Source organism: Pelodiscus sinensis, chromosome 5 (assembly GCF_052426305.1).
Source record: "Pelodiscus sinensis isolate ZL-2025 chromosome 5, ASM5242630v1, whole genome shotgun sequence".
NCBI lineage: Eukaryota > Metazoa > Chordata > Testudines > Trionychidae > Pelodiscus > Pelodiscus sinensis.
Genome location: NC_143056.1, coordinates 61,887,079 through 61,911,943, shown reverse-complemented (window position 1 = coordinate 61,911,943; position 24,865 = coordinate 61,887,079). Strand labels below are relative to the sequence as shown.

Below are 24,865 nucleotides of genomic sequence, written 5' to 3'. Positions count from 1 at the left end.
CTGGAAGGAAAGCTGTGACTGGAAGCAGACCCCACAGTGGCGTGCTTACGACAAAGGAAAGTGCCAATGACACTGTTATCTATTTTGCAAGGAGTTCAAAAGTCTGTTGAACAGGGGTATCATAGCACCTGCACAGGCCTGTATGGCCTGAGTAAGCAATATGCTGTGGCAAAGAAGCCACTAGGTAAATCTAACATCTCCATATACCCAAAGCCACTGAACAAGGCATTGAAAAGATGCCATGCTCACAGTTGATGACATCTTTCCAGAACTTTCCGAGGCCAGAATCTTTGTCTCAGAATCCCAGTCTGTGATGTGAGGAAAAGGTTTTGGCACGTACACCTGGCCAAAGAGTCCAGTATGCTGATGGCCTTCGCATCACCATTTGGTTGCTACAGATGACTTCACATGATAATGGGTAAAAGCCCAGCCCCAGGCAAGTCCCTGACCTGTGGTGAAAATAACTGCAGATGATATTCACATTGTGGTGAAGTGGGCAATGATACAGAAGCTAAACAAAATTCTGGTAGAAGACAAGCTTTTCTATAGCAATAGAGGAACCACAACATAAAAATTGTGACTCACAACAGCATGAGCTGACATACCTTTCACATCTGATCTCAGCAATGGGACTAAAAGCAGATCCCAACAAGATCAAGGCAGTAAGAGTATGTCTACACTACCCTCCTAATTCGAACTAGGAGGGTAATGTAGGCATACCGCACTTGCAAATGAAGCCCGGGATTTGAATTTCCCGGGCTTCCTTTGCATGAAGCCGGCCGGCGCCATTTTTAAATGCCGGCAGTTCGAACCCCGTGCCGCGCGGCTACACGCGTCACGGAGTAGCTAGTTCGGATTAGGCTTCCTAATCTGAACTAGCTGTACTCCTCGTGGAGTCAGGAGAAAGTAGATGATGAGAAGACAAAAGCTACCTACCAACAGGAGCAGAAGCATATTTTCAAATTAAATATGAGATGAGTTTGTAAAAATCATATTTTAAGGGCAGAGACTAGTTGTCCACCTTGTTATGTAAGGATGTAATTAAAAAAAAATACATGCCTCACCTTTGGTAATTGACAGCTCCCTTATATGGGCTCAAGACTGTATTTACTGACTGAAAATGAATACACAATTCTGATCTTTGCTAGAGGAGTATGACACTTGCTGGTCATGTGATAATCACTAGCAGAAAGAGACATATTTTTCCAGGTTGGGCAGCTCCTGAAGTAAGAGAGTGGACTTACCTTCAAGGAAAAGCAGTATTTACAGTGGACAACTGTTCAGCTTTGTGGGAGGTCAGTGCCCTTAGTTGTTGCCTGTTCAGACAGTGATTGACAAACTGAAGACCTACTTTCTGAGATGTCATTCTAGCCATTGTATTCACTGACAATGGACCCCAATTTGCCTTTGAAGAACTGAAGGAATTTGGACGTGTGACCACCACATCTCCCTCCTAGCATACTCACAAAGCAATGGTACTGTGAAAATGTCTAACATAATTGTTAGTCTTCGTTGTGCCATCGAATTCCTTGTTGTTTTTGCTGAAACACGCTAATTTGGCTATCTCTATTAAATGTATTTGCATGTCTGGTGCCTTTCTCTAAGGGCCTTTTACAGGCCTAAGGGTAGTTGGGAGGTTGGTATGGGAGTCTAGTGTTCCTGCAGTATGTATGTAGACAAGAAAATCGCCTGGCCTCACTTAAAAACCAAATCAGCCAGTGCTGACAGCTAAAAACAAAGTGTAATTGTGTGTACGTGTGTGGTGAGAATGGCATGAGGGATTTTTCATCTCAGGCTTTAGCTACACATTTGTTGGTATATTGCTAGTCTAGAATTTGCTACTGGCATGTGTAACCCATTGGGGTGCCCCTCAGGGAATGAAGGGGGCACCCCTCAGGGTCAGTGGATGGCCACTCCAACCCACTACAAGCCCCTAAGCAGTCAGTAGCCCAGCTCTAATCCCGGGCAGGGGCTGCAATAAGCAAGCAGTTTATAAACAGACAATGAGTAGCCCAGCCCTAACACAAGGCAGGGGCTCAACAGTTAACAGTCAGTAGCCCAGCCCTAGGGCAGGGAAAGGGCTTCTCCCAGGACAAACCCACCAGGTCACAATCAGTACACCCAGGTACATAGTCTGTCTCCTTACTCAGGAAAGGTTCCAGCCCTTTGCCTGTGGCTGCACGCTGCCAGAGGGGAGACTGCCACCCAATCAAGAGGTGGTAGGGGAGGCGCGGGCCCTCCCTTCACCACCACACCCCGGCCCAGGGCCCTAATAGCAGCTGGTAATCAACTGCCAGGTCAGCCAGGATCCGGGCCAAAATTCACTTACCTGTTGCACCGGGGTCAGTGGGGGATCCACTCCGCAACCCACTGGCCCCAGCCAGACCAAGGTCAGTGACCCCTGGGCTGGCTCCAGTTCTCCCCTTCGGTACCTGGTTCCCTGGGAAGTCTTCCGAGTGGCCAGGAGCAGGATCCTCTGGCCACAACAGCAGGCCCACATGGTAATCCTCCCAAAGATTGTCCAACTTCACTAGCTCTGGCTCTGACTCCTCCTCCGGCCAGAGCGGGGAGGCTTTTGGCTCCTCAGTGGTCAGGGAAGCGGGAGCCTCTGGCTCCCTTGCTGGCTGGGGAGAGAGTGTGAGTGGCAGTGGCAGTGGCTCTGGCTCTGGCTCTGGCTCTGGCTCTGGCAGGGCTCCGACTGGCCTTGCAGGAAGTCCTTTTATATCCCTGGGCCTGCCCCCTGACTTCCTCCCAAGTGAGTTCTCCAGGTGAGCTCTGGAGGGGCTCCTCAGGGAGGGGCACTTCCTCCTCAGGGTGAGTGGGTGGCCACTCCAACCCACTACATCATGTTATATTAAGGTATGTCTACACAGAAAAGTTATTTCGAAATGACAGCCGTTATTTCTAAATAACTTTAGTAGCGTCTACGCAGCCAAACCGCTATTTTGAAATTAATTCAAAATAGTGGAGCACTTATTTTGAATTTGGTAAACCTCATTCCGCAAGGAATAACATCAAATTCAAAATAGCTATTTTGAAATAAGTTCTGTGTAGACACTTACATCGAAATAGGGGGCCTCCAGCCTTCCCAGGGTGCCCTGGTGGCCACTCCAGCCTCAACCAAGAACACTCCTCTCCTTCCCTCCTCCCTGGAGCCCTTAAAGGGGTTAACTCTGGCCACAGCGCCTGTGCCAGCTCCAAGCCTGCCGGCCCAGAGCCAGCAGTCACTGCCCCTGACCCAGTGGCCCCAAAACATGAGCCAGCAAGCCACTGGCAGCCAGCCCTCCACCACTCCCCAGGAGCAGTCTGCCAGCTCCCAGGAGCCTGCCAGGGCCCAGAGAAGGTGGGCGCCTTCCTGGTCCAGGGTGGAGATCATGGCCCTTATTCAGGTTTGGGGGGGATACCCCCAACGTCCATGATCTCCACACTAGATGGAGGAACGCAGCTGTCTATGGCAGGATAGCTGCCAGCCTGGCCACCAAATGCCACATGCGAACCCAGGAGCAGGCTTTCATGAAAATCAAGTTAGTCCAGCGAGACCCCCAACGCTGAGCCCTGAGCTTCCCCTCCCCATTTTCCCCCTTGCTTCCCCCTTCCAGCTCCTTCCTCCCAGGTTTCCTCCTCCCCTCTCCCACCCTCTCTTCTTCCCTCTCCCACCTCCTTTCCCCAGTCTCACCAGAGTTTCATTCCCCCCCCCCCCCGTTTTGTTAAATAAAGAGAGTTTGTGTTCATGAAAATACACGTGTTTTATCTGACATTAGGAAGGGGGGTTAGGGAGGGGTAAGTGGAAGGATGTGAGGGAGGAATGAGGCAGAAGCCCCCCAGTGGGGCAGACAAGGAAGCTTTTAGGGCTCCTCAGGGTGGAAGCTCTCCCGCAGGGCCTCCTGGATACTGACAATCCCCCCGATGGACCTCCTGGATGGCAGCCTGCAGAAAGTGCAGCCAGGCTCGCAGCAACGCATCCACAAGAAGCACCAGAGTACCCAGGGGCAACTCTGGCTCCGTGTTGCAGAGTGCTGTGGTGTCCCGAGTGAGGGCAACCAGAGCACACAGAGACAAAATGCTTTGCTGTCCCTCATCGAGGTAGGCAAGCAAGCAGGGAAACCTGAGAACGGCTGTTCGGGGGGGTCCCTTTAAGCACAGGCCTCAGATAGCCTCAGGCAGCAGCCACACAAAGTAACTCCTGACCTGATGCCCTGCCGGATCTGGTTCCGGCTGGCCTTAAATGCGATTCAGCATCCACTCAGTGTGGACGCACTATTTCAAAATGGCAAAACGCTATTTCGATGCATTTTGTGTGTAGACGCGTTAATTCGAAATAAGCTATTTCTAAATAATGCTGTAGTGTAGACATACCCTTAGACTTTTCAGTAAATGCTGTAGGGGTTTGTTGTCTCTTTTTGTTTGCTTTTTTGGGACTAATTCTTTGCCTAAAATTTTCTAAGGCATTGGAGACTGCATCTGCTAAGTCACAAGTTGTGGAGAGAGGATTATTTATATTGTTTCTTTACAGCTGCCCATAGTCTCCAGCTTTTTTCTGTTCATATAGCTGTTTATAAAAAAGCTATTGATAGGTGTTATAGAAATCTGAGAGACCACATGGTAGAGAATGGTTTATATTTACATAGCGTCTTGCATGCTACCAGTCTCTCAAAGCACTGTACACAGAAATGTAATTAGAAATTGGCAGTCAGTCACTGTATGGGCAGGATGTATAGCAGCCAACCTGCTCTCAGCAGTTGCTCACATACAGCCATGACTATATAAATGAATAACTAACTAACTAACTAACTAACTAACTAACTAACTAACTAAATAGTACTTTTTTTGTTAAAAAAAAGTGGTGCCAGTGCTCCAGAGGAAAAGTTGTTAAGCTCTGGCTGGAGATGCTGGTACTGCATCTGTAGGTGTCGGTACTGCGTACCAGGCAGTACCATCACAAAAAAAGCACTCTGTGTGTGTGTGTGAGTGTGTGTGTGTGTGTGTGTGTGTATATAGATCGGCGCCCGTGCCTGCACATCCGTCAATGGAGTGACGTTATCATTGGGCACCCTGGGCTCCCCGTTGAAGGCGGCGCCCTAGATAATGGCCGAGTCGGCCTATAGACACGGGTCGCCCCTGTATATATATATATACATCCAACATGAGCATTACCTATTCTCAGATCTGAATCCAAATCTTTTTTCTGTCTGAGATCAGTTTGGTATGGTACAGCTATCTCATCCCCCTCTGCCTCCTCCCACTGCTTCTCCTTTCCTGATGCCCAACATGCTCCATAGCTCCTTTCCCACAACATGCCAACAGTCATCTCGTTCTATCCCTCTGTATGACCTGTCCTAGCAGGTTCTGGCTCCCTATGACACCTCCTTGGGTTGGGCAAATTTCTGTCTAGAAAGTGAAATGAGAGAAATTGGACAGTGTGCATCAGAGCAGAGTCTAGCACCTACAAGATGCTACTGCATGGCCCTGAAGTTGTGGCAATTTCTGAATTGAGCCCATCTGCTTTTATGTTCCAATGTTCTGTGTTTAGAAGGGCAGCAACCAACCAGAGCATACACTACTGAACAACAGTGATGGGTGAAAGAAGAGGCCATTTTTTACTAAGGACACTAAGGGTATGTCTACACTACCACCCTAGTTTGAACTAGGGTGGTAATGTAGTCAACCGGAGTTGCAAATGAAGCCCGGGCTTTGAAATTCCCGGGCTTCATTTGAATCTTGCCGGGCGCCGCCATTTTCAAATGTCCGCTAGTTCGGACTCCGTGCCGCACGGCTACACGTGGCATGAACTAGGTAGTTCGGACTAGGCGCCTTCACGAGGAGTAACGGTAGTTCGAAATAGGAAGCCTAGTCTGAACTACCTAGTTCGTGCCGGGTGGTAGTGTAGACATACCCTAAGATAAACCCTGACTCTTAATTATCATGGGACTGGTAATGTCTATTTAGAACAGACAGGATGTAGTGGAGTGCAGCTCAGTCCATCCCCACTGACCCCTGCCCTCGGTCTCTCTTCCTCTGTGTCCCCGCTGCTGCACGGCGGCTGCTTTACAGTCTCGGCTGGCCTGTTGGCTCGGCCGTTCCCTGCTCTGTTCCTCGGGCTGTCAATGCCCTGGCTTGGGCTCGGCCAGCCCGCTCCTCTCTGGTGTCTGCCGTCCCGGGCACTCGCTGCCCCTCCAGCTCTCCACCTGTGGGAGGTGAGAGTACAGCCAGTTCCTGCTCTCCTTCTCCCGTCTCCTCCCGGCCGCCTCCCTTTTGGGTGTCCTGGCCGGCGTCCCGCCCCCACACGCTGAGCGCGCTGGCCGCCCTTTCCTGGGTCCTTGGGTCCGCCGCTTGCAGCCCGGACCCTACCGCGCCTGCGCTGCCGGCACGCCACTCTCCCTCGGCCGAGGCGGCAGTGGCTCTCTCGGAGCTTCTGCGTCCCGCCGGCCAGCTGGTGTGAGTGCAGGGATCTGTTTCCCCGTCACACACCTCCCCCCTTTGGCTCCTGCTAGCCTCCCTTTCTCCTGTCTGCTCCACGCACCGCGACAGGAAATCCGCGTTGGTGTGAGCTCTCCCTGCTTTATGCACTATGCTAAATTTATATTGCTGCATAAACAGGTACCACCTCATTATGCGGAGGTTTGCCTCCCGCATGTTATGCATCCACTTCACGGGCGCATGGTCGGTGACCAGCAAAAATGGGTTCCCCAACAGATAGTATCTGAGGGCCTCCACCGCCTATCTGACTGCTACTGCCTCCTTCTCTATGGTGGAATAGGCTTGTTCGCGGGGTAGCAGCTTGCGGCTTATATACAGAATTGGGCGCTCTCCGTCTCCCTGCCCTTGGGCCAATACTGCCCCTAGGCCTACGTTTGAGGCGTCTGTCTGGACTGTAAAGGTCTTTGAAAAATCTGGCTGCATGAGGAGTGGGGCGTTGGTGAGATGCCGTTTTAGCTGCTGAAAAGCGCCTTCGCACTGCTCTGTCCAATGTACTTTCTGGGGGTGCCCATTCTTCATCAGCTCCGTTAGTGGGGTCGCTATTCTGCCGAAGTGGGGTATGACCCGTCTGTAATAGCTGACCAGCCTCAGGAACTGCCGCACTTGTTCTTTTGTCGTTGGTGTTTGGTATTCGCGTACTGCCTTGACCTTGTCCAGCTGTGGCTTCAACTGGCCTTGCCCCACAACGTATCCCAGGTAGGTGACTTTGGTCTTCCTGAAGGCACATTTCCCAGGTTTGCTGTCAACTGGGCCCCCTCCAAGGCTTGCAGCATGGCTCAGATGTGTCGCAAGTGGTCTACCTAAGAGGTGCTATAGATGACCACATCATCGATGTAGGCGGCCGCATACCCTTGGTGGTCACTCAAGAGGTGATCCATCAGCCACTGGAAGGTGGCTGCAGCTCCATTCAACCCGAAAGGCATGGTCAAAAAATGGTATTGGCCAAAGGGGATGGCAAAGGCTGTCTTCTTCTGGGAGGCTGGTGTGAGTGGGATTTGCCAGTATCCCTTTGTAAGATCGAGCGTGGACAAGTACCATGCGTCCCCCAGCTGTTCCAGGAGCTCCTCCACTTGCAGCATAGGGTATGTGTCGAACTTGGAGATGGCATTAACCTTCCGAAAGTCTATGCAGAAGTGCAGGGTGCTGTCGTGTTTGGGGACCAGGCGTCGTCCTACGTTTGAGGCGTCTGTCTGGACTGTAAAGGTCTTTGAAAAATCTGGCTGCATGAGGAGTGGGGCGTTGGTGAGATGCCGTTTTAGCTGCTGAAAAGCGCCTTCGCACTGCTCTGTCCAATGTACTTTCTGGGGGTGCCCATTCTTCATCAGCTCCGTTAGTGGAGTCGCTATTCTGACGAAGTGGGGTATGACCCGTCTGTAATAGCTGACCAGCCCCAGGAACTGCCGCACTTGTTCTTTTGTCGTCGGTGTTCGGTATTCGCGTACTGCCTTGACCTTGTCCAGCTGTGGCTGCGCCATCTGCTCCGGGATTCCCGTATCACCCCCATCCGGAGCATATTGCAGATCTCCTCACGTACGGTCGCCCACAATTTCCTCGATAGAGGCCAGAGGTGTTCCCTCACCTTCATCCCTGGAGTAGTCTGGATATGATGACTGGCCATCAGGGTCCGGCTGGGTTGGATCGACATCACGGCTGTGAATTCTTAGAGGAGCGCTCGGACCTTCCTCCTTCTGGGGGCCTGTCAGCGTACTTCCTTAGTGCTATGGAGCAGTACGGCCTATTCCATTCGCCATTATTAGGTCCCCTCCCCAGAGTCCCAGCTCGGGCTCCGAGGGTTGGGTGGTCACCAACATGCTTTCTCGCTCATTCCATTTTTTCAACAGGTTCACGTGGTAGAGTTGGGTGCACCTCCGCTTATCTGTCAACCAGATCTCGTAGTCCACGGGGCCCACCTGGCGAAGGACCTCGTAGGGGCCCTGCCACCTGGCCATTAATTTTGATTCCGTCATGGGTAGGAGCAGCAGCACCCTGTCTCCTGGGGCGAAAGTGTGGCTACGGGACCCCCGGTTGTAGCACCGGGCCTGTCACCCCTGGGCCCACAACAGGTTATCCCTCACCAGTTCCCCCGCAGTTTTCAGCTTCTTCCGCAGGTCAAGTATGTAAAGGATTGTCCCTTTTACACGGGAATCTTGCTCTTCCCAGTCCTCCTTCAGGAGGTCGAGTATGCCCCGCGGCTGTCTCCCATATAGTAATTCCAAGGGTGAGAAGCTGGTCGAGTCCTGGGGGACTTCCCTGATAGCAAACAAGAGGGCTGGCAGAAAAAGGTCCCATTCTCTGGGGTCCAGCCCCATGAATTTCCTCAACATTGATTTTAAGGTGCGGTTTAAGCACTCCACCAGCCCATCTCTTTGGGGGTGGTAAACCGAGGTCCGGAGCTTTTTCACCCCCAACAACTTACAAAGCTCAGTCATTACTCACCCTGACACATTTGTCTCTTGGTCTGTCAGAATCTCATGGGGTATCCCTACCCTCTCAAAGACCTTCACCATTTCTGCTGCTAGGACCGGAGCCTTAGTGCTACGGAGCGGTACGGCCTCTGGGTAACGGGTGGCATAGTCTATCAGGACTAAAATGTACTGGTTGACTCTTTTTGACCGGTCCAAAGGCCCCACCAGGTCCATGGCTACCCTCTCGAAGGGTGTGTCCACCACCGGGAGGAGGACCAAGGGCTCTTTGGGCACCCTCCTTCGTCCCGCCCGCTGGCAGTCTGGGCAGGACTCACAGAAGTCTTTGACCTCCTTGTACACCCCAGGCCAATAGAAACTCTGCAGTAGTCTCTGTAAGGTCTTTCCTACCCCTAGATGGCCAGCCCAGGGGTTGGCATGGGCCAGGTCCAGTACCTGCCACCGGAAGCGTGCCAGCACCAGCAACTGCTGGGTTTCTCCCATCTCCCCCAGCCAGGTGAGGATGCGATACAACCAGTCGGCTCTTACCTCGAACCGTGGCCTCTCCGGTCTCATTGTCCCGGCGCCTGGGTTCTCATCAACTTGCTCCCACGCATGCTTGAGCAAGGCTTCCTCCCTTTGTTCGCGTAGGAAGTCTGTCCCCTTGCCCACTTCTCTCCTACGCTCCGCTGTGAGCTTAGTCTCTGCAGCCTGGGCCTCCATGGGTCCATGCCCGGTCCCCTGGCTCTGGGTCACCCCATCCGGCGCTTCCCCTCGCTCTTGTCCTCACTGGGCGACCAGTCGCTGGAACCCCGGCCAGTCCCACCCCAGAATCACCGGGTATGCCACCTTCGGGGCCACCGCCACCCAGCACTGGGCCCTCAGGTGTCCCTCGCCTATGTGCACCCACTGCATGGGGTAGCGTCTCACCTCCCCGTGGACACATTGCACGGCCACGGGTGGGCCCCCGGCACCCCTCTGCGGCCCCAGCTTCTCCCTAAACAGGGTTTGGTTGCAGCTGGAGTCCATCAGCTCCCAGGCTGGCTGCCCATCCAGGCTTACCTGGACTGTGATCCGCGGCGGGTCCTGCCTCTGTGGCCTTCGTGGTGTCACCCCTGCCTGTCCATATGAGCAGTCCATGAAGGGACAGTCGCGGCAAAAGTGGCCCTCCTGCCTGCAGGCTCCCCGCTTTGCCGGTTCCGGAGGTCAGGGGAGGGGGCCTCCTCCACTGGCCCGGTGGTCGTGTCCTCAGGGCTCGACAGGTTTCCTTATCTCGTCCCTTCGCCCCATTGCCCCCAGGGTATGGGCGGGGCAGCCCAGGTCCCCCGGCCCCTTGTGGACCTCGCTCTCCCGGAAGCGGTGGGGCTCCTTACCAAGGCTTTGGGACCCTTTGCGCTGTCTTCTTCCCGCTCCGTGGCCATGTAGTTCTCGAGGATCGAGAAGGCCTCACCGAGGGTCATGGGCTGATGTTGTCGCACACAGGTCTGGCTGTCAGGTGGCAAAATCTGCAAAAATTGGTCTAACACAATCATGTCTACCACTTGCGTGGCTGTCCTGCGCTCCGGGTCTAGCCAGTGCGTGGCAGCTTCCCTTAGCCTCTGCACCACTGCTCTTGGCCGCTTCCCTGGCAGGTATTTCTTGGAGCGGAACTTCTGCCTGTGGGACTCCAGGGTAATGCCTGCCTGATCTAAGATAGCCTCTTTAATCTTGCGGTAATGCAAGGCATCCCGGGCTCCTAGCCCCCTATAGGCCCATTGTGCTGGCCCCGTAAAGTAGGGTTGCCCAGTGCTCCTCCGGCCATTGTGCGGCGGTGGCGACCTGTTCAAATGTGATCAAGAAGGCTTCGGGGTCGTCACCCGCTGTCATTTTCACCAGCCGTAGGGGTACCGCCAAGGTCGACCCTCCCGAGCCTCGCCTCCCTGGGGGCGGCTGGCCCGCCAGCCCCCTGTTTGGCCCATTGTTCCTGCTGCTTCTGCTGGTGCTCCACCAACTCCTGCACCAGCTGTTGCTGCTCAGTCAGCTGCTGAAGCAACTGAGTCTGCTATTGTTGTTGCTGTTGCTGGTTCTCCGCCAGCCATTCCAGCAGCTTCCACACTTCCATCACCCCTTCCTATCGTGCCTAACCCTATCCCCTGTATTTTCCCTCTTTAGGAGTTTTTTTTCCCTCTTTTTTTTCATCTTGCCCCCTAGGAACTCACATTCTCCACCAGTGTAGCAGGATCCAGCTCAGTACAGCCCCGCTGACCCCTGCCCTCGATCTCTCTCCCTCTGTGTTCCCGCTGCTGCACGGCGGCTGCTTTACAGTCTCAGCCAGCCCGTTGGCTCGGCTGTTCCCCGCTCTGTTCCTCGGGCCACCAATGCCCTGGCTCGGGCTCGGCCAGCCCGCTCCTCTTTGGTGTCTGCCGTCCCAGGCGCTCACTGCCCCTCCAGCTCTCCACCTGTGGGAGGTGAGAGCACAGCCAGTCCCTGCTCTCCTTCCCCCGTCTCCTCCCGGCCGCCTTCCTTTTGGGTGTCCTGGCTGGCGTCCCGCCCCTGCACGCCAAGCGCGCCGGCCGCCTTTTCCTGGGTTTTAGGGTCCGCTGCTTGCGGCCCGGATCTTACCGCACCTGCACCGCCGGTGTGCCGCTCACCCTCACCCGAGGCAGCAGCGGTGCTCCCAGAGCTGCTGCGTCCCGCCGGCCAGCTGGCGCGAGTGTGGGGATCTGTTTCCCCGTCACACAGGACCTAAAGTTTGAAAGTATTCTTTGAAGGACTCCTGCACAGTAAAATGTACAGAACTCATTTGCATCTGAAGGATACAGCCCTGAGTCAACCTATGTGGTAGTTGAATCTGTTTCCAAGGAACCTGGGTATTTCAAACTCAAATATTTCTGTGGCTGTTAGTCAGAGAGGTGTCACTAGTAGCTATAAAGCAAACTAGCTTTAGATCAGATTTCCCCCCTATGTGCTACTTTTATTTCTGTGAGATTTTGTGCTGATGCCAAATGCCTCAAGCTTTTGGAGGGTCCTCTCAAGGGGATATGCCTAAAAGTGACTCTCAGAAAGCAGTTTCAACACAGAGCTAAACTAGCATGATTCTGAGGGGCAGCACTGCCAGAACTAACATGTTTTAGTGGTAGTGAAGGAGCTGTGTCTCAACCTGGTGATAACTGCTATAATTCTATAGGCTACTCTTAAACTCAGGGCTAATAGCAGGGGTGGGCAGTAATTTTTGTAGGGGGACCACTTCACCAATGCTGGTAATGGTCACAGGCCTCGGGCAGTAGGGGCGGTTCCATCTAGGCACTGCATGCCAGGTGGAGCATTTCATAGAATCCTGGGGCTGGAAGAGACCTCAGGGGATCATCAAGTCCAGCCCCCTGCCCTAGGCAGGACTAATCCCAACTAACTCAACACAGCCAGGGCTTTGTCAAGCCGAGACTTAAACACCTCTAGGGATGGAGATTCCACCACTTCTCTAGGTAACCCATTCCAGTGTTTCACCACCCTCCTAGTCAAATAGTTTTTCCTGATACAGTAAGACCTGTGTTATCCGGCATGCTCAGGGATTAGGGCATTCCGGTTATCTAAAAATTCCGGTTATCTGAGGGTCCCATCAACCTAGGAAAAACCAATGGACAATAATAGTAAAACTTACAGTTTAAATATTGGTAGTTTTGTAGTGTGAGGCAGTTGGTCTCACATTTCTATTTTGAGTTAAAGATGATTAGTACTTCTTAAATAAAAAAATGTTAAGCCAATTATGGTAAACCAAGCCAGGCCAGTGCACCTGTAGATGTGACAGTATTATGGCTGGGGGCAATGCTGGGTAACAAAGTTTTCTGGTTAACAGTGCCGGATAACAAAGGTTTCACTGTATCTAACCTAGACCTCCCCCACTGTAATTTGAGACCATTGCTCCTTGTTCTGTCATATGTCACTACTGAGAACAGCCTCTCTCCATCCTCTTTGGAACCTCCCTTCAGGAAGTTGAAGACTGCTATCAAATCCCCCCTCATTCTGCTCTTCTGCAGACTAAATAACCCCAAATCTCTCAGCCTCTCCTCATAGGTCATATGTTCCAGCTCCCTAATCATTTTGGTTGCCCCCCGCTGGACCCTCTCCAATGCGTCCACCTCCTTTCTTTAGTGGGAGACCCAGAACTGGATGTAATACGCCAGATGTGGCTTCTCCAGAGCTGAGTAAAGGGGAATAATCACTTCTCTAGATCTGCTGGCAATTCTCCTAATGCAACCTAATGTTGGCTACAAGGGCACACTGTTGACTCATATCCAGCTTCTCATCCTCTGTAATCCCCAGGTCCTTTTCTGCTGAACTGTTACTTAGCCATTCGGTCCCCAGCCTACAACAGTACTTGGGATTCTTCCGTCCCAAGTGCAGGACTCTACATTTGTCCTTGTTGACCTCATCAGATTTCTTTTGGCCCAATCCTCTAATCTGTCTAGGTCACTCTGGACTCTATCCCTGCCCTCTAACATATCTACCTCTCCCCCTAGCTTAGTGTCATCTGCAAACTTGCTGAGGGTGCAATCCATCCCCTCATCCAAGTCATTAATAAAGATTTTGAACAAAACTGGTCCTAGAACCGATCCTTGGGGCACTCCGCTAGAAACTGACACCAACCAGATGTCTAGTCATTAATCACTACCTGTTGGGTCCAACAGTCTAGCCAGCTTTCTATCCATCTTACAGTCCATTTGTCCAATCCATACTCCCTTCACTTGCTGCAGTAAAATTGTGGGGGATGACAGGAGGTCTCCCACCCCACCCTGCACAACCAGAGGCATGCGGTGCCCAGAGGGATCTGCCAGCTGTTTTAAACAGCTGGCAGTTTCCTCTGGTGCTGCCTGTCCCTGGTGGGGGGAGGAGACTTTGTGCACTTCCCTGCCTCCAGGTCTGGTTTGGCCTGGGGCTGAGGATGGGCCACGGGCTGGATCAAACAGCTTGACAGGCTGAATCCAGCCCATGGGCCAAATCTTGCCCACCCCTGGCTAATAGCACGCCAAGGCAGAGATTTGCATCTTACAGGCTGAGAAAACCAGCCACATTGTGGTCTGTAGTTCCCAAGACCCTTTCTATGTCATGGGATAAGGAACAGAGAAGTTGTGACCACAGGAAGTAGGAGTTTATTTCTTTACCTTCTCTGAAGTAAATATGTTAATATGAAACCTTCGTCACCTCGAGGCATAAGTAATGGTGAGTCTTGGTCTCTGCTATAACCTGCCTTTCTTTTATTATAGAGCAGCAGTTGTAAAATGCTGTCCCTAGACTAACACCTAGCGGATGTTATTGAGAGGTTGGCGATAGTTTCCCATAAGACTTTTCTAATTCTGTAGTTTGTTTATTACTGTTACACATTATAGAATTCAGATAACATATCAGATGATTTATAAGGCAGATCTACAGAATATGATAAAAGGGCGTAGACTGAATCTAGACTTTATTGACTTGGCATCAACCCATTTTTTAAAGTGGCGGCATTGTACACTCAAGCTTGCAGTGCCCACATACCCAACACATTCCTTTCCCTTCCCATTGCCACCCAGCCCTTGTTATTTGGTTGTGTGCGTGAGCAGAGCACAGCATTGAAGATGACGTGATTCAGATACGGCGGTGACTGATAAAGCATTATAAAACTTATCTTTTTAAAACTCAAACACACACATAGCACTTCAGAAATCTTAGCAATTTCATCTGGCTGCTTCACTCAAAGACAGATTGGAGCAGAGTCTAGAAAAATGTACCAGTGTGCTGAACTGGTGTGTACCCCTTACAGTCAAATTGGACTAGCTGTTCTTTGTTCCTGAGGTTGCTCTCTTGTACTCCAGAATTTTAAAAGTGTGTATCTGTAAACGCTGGGGTTGCCAAGATAACCAAAATGTGAACAGAAGGGGGAGCCTGCCAGGGAGAGACTGACACAATAATTTAAAGAGTTGTGACCTCCTCCATTCAACTGAATAGGGTGTTAATACTGAAACCTAACAATGACTATTTAAATGTCAACACAGTTAATTACTTAGTTGCTGATCAAAGCATATAAGAAAAGAAAGGGATGACTCTTTATGGTGAATTCAGCCTACTGTGAGTAGCCTCTCGTTTTGGAGTTTCAAGTAGACAGAGCTTAGTTGTTGCTAGAGCTTAGTATAGGACCAAGATTATTTTCTCCCCACTATGATCCCTTGCCGCTCACTGCCCCCAGGTAGAGTGAGGGGCATGTGCATTGTGGACTGTAGGTGGATTCAGAAAAACTCTTGTTCTTGTATCATCAGGCTACTACGGTGGATGATGCTGTGCTGCGGAAGAAAGAGCAGAAAGATGTTGAGCTGGATAAAAAGATCCTGGCTTTGAGGAAGAAGAACGAAGCTCTCATACGAAGATACCAGGTAAGGTTGCTGCACTACCTGCCTGGATTTTATCATCTTCAGCCTCATGTTGGAGCTATCTCCACTAACCAATGTGTCTGCTGAATTTTGCCCATTTTAATAAGTCCTGTTATTCTGCCAGGGACGCGGAATCTACCTAGATAAGATCCATCACATAAGAAAGTGTTCAGGTTCTGCCCTTGAGTGTGGCTGCTTAATGGCAATTGACTTCAGAAGAGTTGGGCATGACCATCCAAGGGCATATGTTTAGGAAGACAACATTTAGAAGTATGCATACGTTCATTAGATCGGATCTTCAGGTGCCATGAATGAGCCTAGATCCATTGACTGCAGAGGAGCTTTGCCAATGTGCAGCAGTTGAGGATTTGGCCCTTTATTGGAATTGGGTTTACATTGCCACCCCAAAGTTTAATATTTAGCTTCTGGTTTAGCAATGGGCTGAACTAAAACCCACTTGGGTTTGGGTCTGGTTACATTTGAAAACTATTTGGACCTTGGTTGCTGACCATCTGGGAGAATGTTTTCAGTCAAGAAGAGGAGGCTGCTGCCTTGGTGAGCAATGCTTCTTATTAAGACTTTCAACACAGGGAATATTTATCCAAGAAGAAAAATAAGCCTCTACTTAGAAGACATCCACGCTTTATCTCCTTTCCATATAAAGCCTGCATGGACTCCCCATTCTGTTCACAGCAGGGAGCATAACGAAAGGCTATGGGAAGACTTACATGTCACACATGGTCAGGGGAAGGAGCTGACAGTCATATAACTCTCTCTAGCCTCCGTCACTTTGCTTGTGGAATAGGCCTCCATGCCTCAGTTCCCCTCTCCCAGAAGATGCTCCCTTTTACTTCCCATATGGTTCAAGTAACATTTCTATCCTAGGTACATGTTCATTAGGCACTGTGCCATTCATAAAAGTAGTTCCTCCCCTGAGCAGCAAAGGATTCACAGACTGGACATAATCATTTCTGTGCCCTTGGCCTCAGAACTTATGCAAGTAACCCATTAAATGTAAACAGTTCCCTCTCTCTTCCCCTGGAGCCAGGTCTCACAGAATCCTCCAGGCTCCATAAGCCCTCTGCTTAGTTCACACTATCTCTTTTCCTAGAGCAGGATTCTCTGCAGCTCATCCCCCTCAGTTTTGTAATTCATCAGCCTCTCTGCTTGGCTGCTATGGAAAGCCCTACAATTCCTCCTGCATTACCGTCTCTCCACAGACGTAGGTCTCCCTCCCAGGCTATCCACCTGGTCCGTGGGGTGAGCTCCTCCCAGGCCATTCTCCAAGCCTGGAACTTTCCTCTCTGCTGCTCCTGCCTGAGGGTACCTTTCCTCTGAGGGTCCCAGCTTGGGTGAAGAGATGCCCATGCTAGTGCACTAAAAACAGCAGTGTAGTCGGGTAGTACAAATGGCAGCTCGGGCTAGCTGAGTACAAAACTGCCTGGACCCTCTCTGCTGACGTACCCTGGCAGCAAACAGCCCTGCTACGCTGCTGTTTTACTGAGCTGGCTCATCAGTCTACTTGAGCTGAGGAGCATGCTCCCTGGGCAGCGTACACATACCCAGAGAGACAGGATCCTATAAATCACGTGCTTGTTCCTTGTCCTGTGCCCAGTTCCCAGTCTAAAAGACTGGGGCTAGTAACAGATGACCAGGGAGCACATGCACTCAAGAAACAGCACTCTGGTACCACTTTCTTGGAGAACAAGCTGAGCTGGGGGCACCTTGACAAGAAACAGGCAAGTCAAGTTGGGTCCATGTATTCCCCAGTAGGAATGCAAAATAGGAAAATGGGCTATGTAGCCTGAGGTCCCCGTGAGCACAGAAGTCACCTGGCCTTTGCTTCTGTAGTTCATTATGTGGTTCTTCTCCCCTTATGCTGTTCATGCAGAGCTCATGATTCTTTTCTTTCCCTGGCTGAGTGGGTTTGATTTGTCACAGGCCTTTGAAAGATCTGACGTTGGATGTGGACTTGACTGTTTCAGGAAATAGAAGAGGACAGAAAACGAGCGGAGCAGGAGGGGATGGCTGTCACCTCAAGGAGACCCAAGCAGGATGGTCTGACTATTACTATCACCAAGGCCCACAATGTAAGAACACGTGGACGTCTCAAACTTTAGCAAACTGAGGACCCCCACTTTGCTTTAAACATTTTCAGAGACCCCCTGTACTATCCCCTCTGCTGCTTCTGGGAGCCATGTGGAACCGGGCAGGCAGGGAGCTGGCTGCAGCCCTGAGCTGTGGGCCCCAAGAGGCACTGAGAGGAAGGGGGAGGAGTTGATCATTAGGAGCCACAAAGCCCCTGGAGTTCTCTTGCAGATCCCAGTTTAAGAAATGCTGCACTAGAGAATTCTCTTCTTATGAACTGCTGCTATCTTTGAAGTAGGCAGCATGCTCAACAGGCATTCAGAGTAGCAGGGATCACAGGAATGTAACCATTCCGCAAAAGATTTAAATGTTCAGAATAGATTCATGCACTGATATACATTAGCCTGCACACATACACATACACCTGATTCCACAGTTGCAAGCGTGTACACAAATATATGCAAGCAGATATGTGAGCATGTACATATACACACTAACAGGTGAATGGGTACACATGGGTATAAATGTGGTTGCAGACATATATCCAAAATAGGCATGCTTTATCTCTGCTGTAGAGCGAAAATCAGGAGTTCCAAATGTGCATCAAAGGGTGGATTTAACTGCAGAACACACACAAGAAGAAAATATCATAGGTCCAAACTAAAGAAGGGTCACCCATAAGAACAAACAGAACAAGTGACCATTAGGGATTCCCAGGAATGGTTTCCAAAAGGGTTTCCCATGCAAATGCTGCCACTCATGGGCTGTCCTGCTCTTATTTTGTATCTGTGGGTCTAGAGTGAAATTTAAACAAATTATCAACAGTTTTCCCCATTCACCAGCAGCAAGAGTAGAGAGGAGGCAATTCATGACTTGATCCACTTCTTCCAGCACTTAGGGCTAAACACATCACAAGGCCAGTGTTCCATGAAGCTCTGCATGCAGCCCTCTGTTAAAGTAAATGCAGTGGAGTAAGTAGCCCAAACATACCCTTATCTCTTTCCTCTGATGTCGGATTGTTCACACAATTATTTTCCAGCAGCTCACTGGCCCTGGCTTTACTGTAGGCTTGCAGTGTTGTGCTATTTCTCCCTTTCATACAGGAGGGCTGTGTCTAGACTGCATCCCTTTTCTGTAAAAGGGATGCAAATTAGACACATCACAATTGCAAATGAAGTGGGGATTTAAATCCCTCCCCGCTTCATTAGCATAAACATGGCTGCCGCTTTTTTCCAGTTCGGAACTTTGCCGGACAAAAGCGCCAGTCTAGATGCGGATCTTTCGGGAAATGAAGCCTTTTCCGAAAGATCCCTTATTTCTCTTAAAATAAGGAATAAGGGATCTTTTGGAAAAGATCCCTTTCTGAGCCGGAAAAAAGCGGCAGCCATGTTTATGCTAATGAAGTGGGGGGGATTTAAATCCCCGCTTCATTTGCAATTGCGATGTGTCTAATTTGCATTCCTTTTACGGAAAAGGGATGCAGTCTAGACACAGCCGAGATGAAAGATTTTATTCTGAACATACTGTGGACTAGATTTTTCAACCTTTATGATGGTGAGCACTTACTTACATCAGTAGTCTGCTGGTGCCAACTATAAGTGATCACCACCAAGATTTAGGGTTGCCCAATCTAGCTGCAAGTGTTAACAAGAAAATGATGACATCTGTTTCCTAATCCTTTGACATTTTCATCTGAAATGTCAGATTTTTAAATGCAATAGGTTTTCTAGACCCACTTGGATTTGTGGGTTTCACTGCTAATCAGACAATGTGCCTGTTGTTTCGCTCTTTGGAAGAATGTCATGGTATTTTAATGGAAGAGAAAAGTATCCCATGGAGCAAGTCTTGACATTTCCATAGCTGCCCTTTCCCAGCTGTCCAAACAGAGGTGTTCCTAAAGTGGTAACCCCAAAAGGGCCTGTTTTCTAACCAGACACATTGGATTTTCAGGAGAAAAGGGTGGTGAGTGAGAAATGGGGAAGCAGCTGCCCCACCAGCCCCGGGTTCGGAGTCAGCAGTGAGGCAGAAGATGAGGAGGAAGCAGATCATATGTTTACATTCAGGATGGGGAAGAGGATGCAGCTGGCTGTTACTATGGACAACAAACCCAAGGTGGGTCTTTAAAATGATGCATCTCTTGAGACTTAACACATTGCTTTCTCTGTGCTGTAAGGGGTGCCTCAGCTTGGAGCTTTGTTCAATGTCTTCCTGTCCCTTATCACGCGGATGCTTGCAATTACTTCCTCGATGTTCCTATTGCTGCCAAGTTCAGGATTAATACAAGAGAGCTCCCTATTTGAATATGCTCCTGTGATCTGTGTGAAACTCTGGATTCCTCCTGCCAAAGGTATTGCATTTCCAAGCCTAAAACTGTTAGTAATTTTCCCATTTTACACTTGTGGCTTACTCTCAGATGAGATACCATCAGTAGTCAATTATAGCTAAGAGAAACGTGAACAACCTTCAGATGCTAACTTGAAGCAGAAATTGGGGCCTTAAAAAGGGAAACTTTTGAAAGTGTGTCAGATTTAGACTTTTACTTCTAGGTCACTGGCTTGAACTAGAAATGGACCTGAACCTCACACGTTAGGGAACTTCCAATTTGAATGTAGATCTGAAAATCGCAGGTTGGGCCCATTTCTAGTTAGAATCCAATCCACATAGGTGGAACCAGAAATTGTTGCATCTGATGGCTGGTTTTTGGCTTATCTGAAATGAGTTTATTATTTATATATATTCTGTTCATAAAATACACTCATTGCATCCTGTGGACATGCATTCAAATCATAAAACCACCTGGCAATTTCAATACAGTTTCCAATGGATAGATGTCTACATCAGTAGTCACCACCACAACTGGCACTAAATGATGCTCAGTCTAGCAATCTCTGCAGATTGACCGAGCATGGAGATTGACCATTTGTATCAATTTTAGATGTGGTTCCTCCAAATTGTGGTTGAGACACATGAGGAGTACACCCTCACAACCTTTTTTGTGCATATGACTGTCAATTCAACATCTTCTCCTACCACTAAAATATATTTCAAAGCAAGAGAAACAATTTACATGTGAATCACATTCACTGCTTTTCATAGTACATCTTTCTACCTTTGCTAATTATTGAAGATAATTGTGTTTTAAAAAGAACTGGCCCCTTCCCAATCCACGTTCTCTTGTTACTTAATCCTGCAGTGAATGCTTATTCTGTGTTTCAGGTTGCTGCCAAGCCAGGCACTATGGGTTTTCCTTTCCATGTCTGATTAACAGGCAGAAGTCACCAATCCTGAACTTTCTGTGCCCTCAGGAGGTCCAGCTGCATAGAGTCAGTCCCTTTCCTCTGCCTCTGAACTGATCAGTCACAGCAGTGCCCCTTCTGCTGAGAAGAGTCAAAGACAGAGTTGCTAAGTTCATTTGCTATGGAGATGATAAAGAAACACTGTAAGTAAACTGAGGATACAAGTGCACCAGCTGGGATGAAACTATACTGTGCTCTCCAAGCAAATAGTTATGTTCAGTATATGGAAGTAGTACCACTTCTCATTCTGATATACCAGACCCTAGTTCAGTTCCCCACAAAGTTCTAAAAATAAAATGGAAACTAGATCCCTGGATGTCCATTGGATACCACGCACTTGAAAGGGCACCCAATGTCAAAGTTGACAGAGTGGAACCCTCATCTTTTCCACAACTTTCTCCACGTTATAGCATCGTTAGTATGACATTAGGGTTAAGATTGAGATGGGGTTTCTTTACAAACTCCAATAATCAATTCTGAATAATCATGGCAAACTCAGAGTATAAATCATTTGGGTGTACTACTGACCACAAAGGCAGTACATGTCTTTTCTTCAGCGAGGCTTACTTCATTTTCAGCTGAAGTGCTATAGATCTACAATCACAGGGAAAGCTATCAACTGATAGGCCGGTCCTATTCTGCATGCCACTGATTCTTTGGGGGCCATCTCCAAAAGTACTCTAGTGAGAAATGTCTTCTGCCAATGAATGTTGAGTTCATTGCCTGTGGTGGCTGAAAGAAGAGACCAAGGAAGCAGTCACCTTGCTTTCTGATTTTGGAAGGTAAACCTGGCGACAGATGCCAAGCCTTCAGAATGATGGGACTTACCAGGAATGTTTTTTACCCTATCCTGGAGCAAATGATCTTATTGGGAGAGAAGGGATTCTGTTTCTGGGCAGAAATCCTTGTGTCCTTACTCGTTTTACTAATTTCTTACCCAAGCAAGCTCACATCGTGGAAGTAAAACATTAAAGGGGCTACAGTTGCCAATGAAATTTGCAGTAAGTTTGCCTGAGTAAAGAATGAATAAAAAGAGAGCAAGGACCTCAAGTTTTGGCTCTGTATTCTGGAATTACATATTTATTTTGACATCTTTCAACACAAAACTCCAGGTTGATAGCATGATATAGATGGACAATACAGCTACTCTAGTATACTGTATATATCAGGGATCAAGATGCTTTCTAGGAATGAAGGAAATGCTAAGTGTGGTCATGTGAGCAGCAAGAATGCTACAATGGCATTTTGTGCCCCAGGGATACATACTGTTAAAGTTGATAAGTTACGCAGAACTGGAATTCTTCTTGGGAATTGATTTCACCAACAAGCCTCCACATGACTGTAAGAAGATGAAGATTTTCATTTGTCTGCTTGTCTGTATCAATAGCCAACTTCCAGAGTAGGAAATTCATGACAGATGGACATTGCAGATAGCCTAAGCATTCCTGCAAAATCCTCCTTTGTGTAAAGAACTAGAACTAGTTATAAAAATGTGATGTTGGGTCATCCTAATGCCTCCCAGAAGTCACCCAAAAATGTAGCTCTTCACTTTTGAACACTTGTGAAGTCTGCGTGTCCATGGGCAAAGAAGAAAATTCCAGCTGCATCTTCTGCTCTGTCAGACATTATTTGCCAAGAAGGGTTTGCTAAAGATCTGGCAGCTAGGATTGCAAAGATACAGGCCTCAAAGTTCAGTTGCTTGAGGTTCTGATATACTCAGTAGGTCTGATCCTGTTCTCATTGAAGTCAGTGATTTTGCCATTGACTTCAGTGAGAGCAAGAGTGAACCCACTAAATACTAATTTTGAGTTCTTAAAAAACAGCTTTTTTTTACCTTTAAAAGCTTTTAAACAGAGAGATGTTAAATTTTCCAGTGAAGATGGGTGTTTAATTCATTCAGAATGTGAATGTCATAGTCTTTATTAATAACAATGAAACATTTATTAGACGACTAGTTTGTAAGGCCTGATTGACCGGGGACTTACACCATTTTTACATTAGGACTCTTTCATGCAGACAGAGTCAAAGCTGCCCTAATGACCCCCAAGAAATGCCCCAAGCATAGGAATCATTTCTGGATGGCATGGGATTGGCAAAGCTAACCCTGTGCCAGACTTCTGCAGGTAGGCAGCATGCCAGAACAAAGGAGTCATGGCCAGGGCTTTCCTATGCCTCCGCTATTACTGGCTGAGGGAATGGCCCATCAGGGCTATAGACAGCTAAGTGCAAGTGGGTTACCTCTTTGGCTGTTCCAGCTTGTGCCAACAACCCAGCATGGTGAAAGCACATAGGTGACAAAGTTTTGCCTCATGAATACTTCCTGGTGCTTGGTCCAAGCTCAGAACTGGCACAGAGATTAATATGGCTCATAGTATCTGAGTGCATTTATATGGTTTAGCTTAAACCCAAAAATACTTTCCCAGTATATGAAGCTAATACCCTACAACTCCTACTACACGGAGCTGAAGAAAACCTTGTGGGGTAGCCTAAAAGCAGATACAGTCACTTCTCCCTTTTGCAGTGGTTTGAAAAAGCTTTCCTGGTTCTGTCCTCTGGTGCTCTTTGAATTCCATCTCGCCCTCTTGTGTGTTGCCCTTCTCCACAAAGTAGATGTGGCTGCAATCACTGTGCGATTATAGAGCCATTAAAGATTACCCTTAAATGAACTGAATCATTTAGGAAATAAAATTGCTTTCAAAATTATTTTTCAGGGGCTTTGGAAAGGATTCAGCCTCCTCATTTCACGCTTTCCAAAGGGATTGACAGTTGCATTAAATATACTCCTCCCCTTCAAATGAAATCACCTTCTGTCCCAACCCCACATGAGATGAAAAAAGAGATCCTTCTGGTCTTGGACTATACAGTGTCTGCATCAAAATCTCTACATCCAGTATTATTTACTGAGCATTACAAATCAAATGTTTAATTTTCCATCAGTGCTTCTTTGGCTACGTAGTTCTGCCTGTGGTATTAGAAGTAGATTAATAACATTTTCTTTCTTTATGGCTCTCCCAAGTAGCCTGTAACCCCTGAAGCTCAGAGTATGACCTACCGCATAAAATCCAAGTTCTCATCCCAGTTTCCCACATTAGTGTAAAGCATTGATCACTAGCCTGGATTGGTACTACAAGAAAATCAGTTTATTGTTTTATGTGTTCCAGGGCCATCACAGTAGAACCCTCATTTAGTTCCATTCAGTACAATTATTCAAATGGGAACAGGAGGTGCATGTGTGTAAATGAAGGGGCATGTGTAGTGGCGGAGGTGAAAGCAATTGTGTAGATTACTAAATGGGGCTAAGGTGCATGTTATTTCAGATTGGCTGTGGACTTCTCTACTACCGCTGTCCTACTAAGACATTCACTGGTACTCTGAAGGCTTGAGAAGTTGCTAGGTCACAATTAGGCCCAGCTGTCTGGGAATCAAACGTGGACTGAAAAACCCTATTGTGTCTTTGTTGGTGGCACTGAAATAAAAAACAGTTATTACATTAATTCATTTTGTGTGATATCACCTTCCTTCCCATGGCAAATTCCAGGGTCCTCATAAAGCAGAATATTTTCAATAAAACATCAATTCTTAAAGTAACTAAAAAAGAGCACAAGGAAAGACAGGGTTAGTGAAGTACAGAAACCATACAGCACTGCAGAGTTTTGTTTGTTTTGTTTCTCTAAGGTTGCTCCACTATTAAAAATCTTCTTGATCTGGCAGTTTTTAACCTGGGATTTTTGTTGACATGTTATAATACATAGGTTGAGGTGTGTACATCACAAGTGACAATATAGCAGTTAATCAGCATAACTAATGGGACAGCAGCTTGTCTGACTACATCTCAATCTTTAATGTGGGAGCCTCTAATTACATTGTCAGTTTTAGGTCAGTGTCACAGAGAAGGATGTGAAAGGACACTTAGGGCCAATAGAAGACCTCTGCAAAGGCATCACTGGTATTTATTAGTGGTTCACCATTCCATTTGGAGCATCAGTTGGCTTCTTGCTGTGACAGCCTCTTCACTTTGAGAGTCCATGCAAAGTCAGCTCCTGCAAACTTTCTGTGCGCGGGGTTCACATTGCAATCAATGAGAATTCAGTATATAGAGGGCTTGCAGGGGTTAGGCTTTGGACCTCAGACAAGCAAGGGACACCGTTATTACCAGAGAGATAATACTCTGATTCATGCTCATTTGTTTAGTAATTTGTCACCGCAAATACTACATTTACAA

General features: G+C 48.5%; 1 protein-coding gene across 2 annotated transcripts in view; it reads left to right on the top strand.

Annotated features, from left to right (window-relative positions):
- Positions 1-24,865, top strand: part of CCDC9B (coiled-coil domain containing 9B) — a 112,246-nt gene that overhangs the window by 6,784 nt on the left and 80,597 nt on the right. For both annotated transcript variants that reach the window (XM_014576325.3, XM_075927087.2), the window contains exons 2-4: positions 15,149-15,262; positions 17,245-17,349; positions 19,298-19,459. In XM_014576325.3, the coding sequence (XP_014431811.3) occupies positions 15,149-15,262; positions 17,245-17,349; positions 19,298-19,459 (381 nt within the window). The remainder of the gene's footprint in view (positions 1-15,148; positions 15,263-17,244; positions 17,350-19,297; positions 19,460-24,865) is intronic.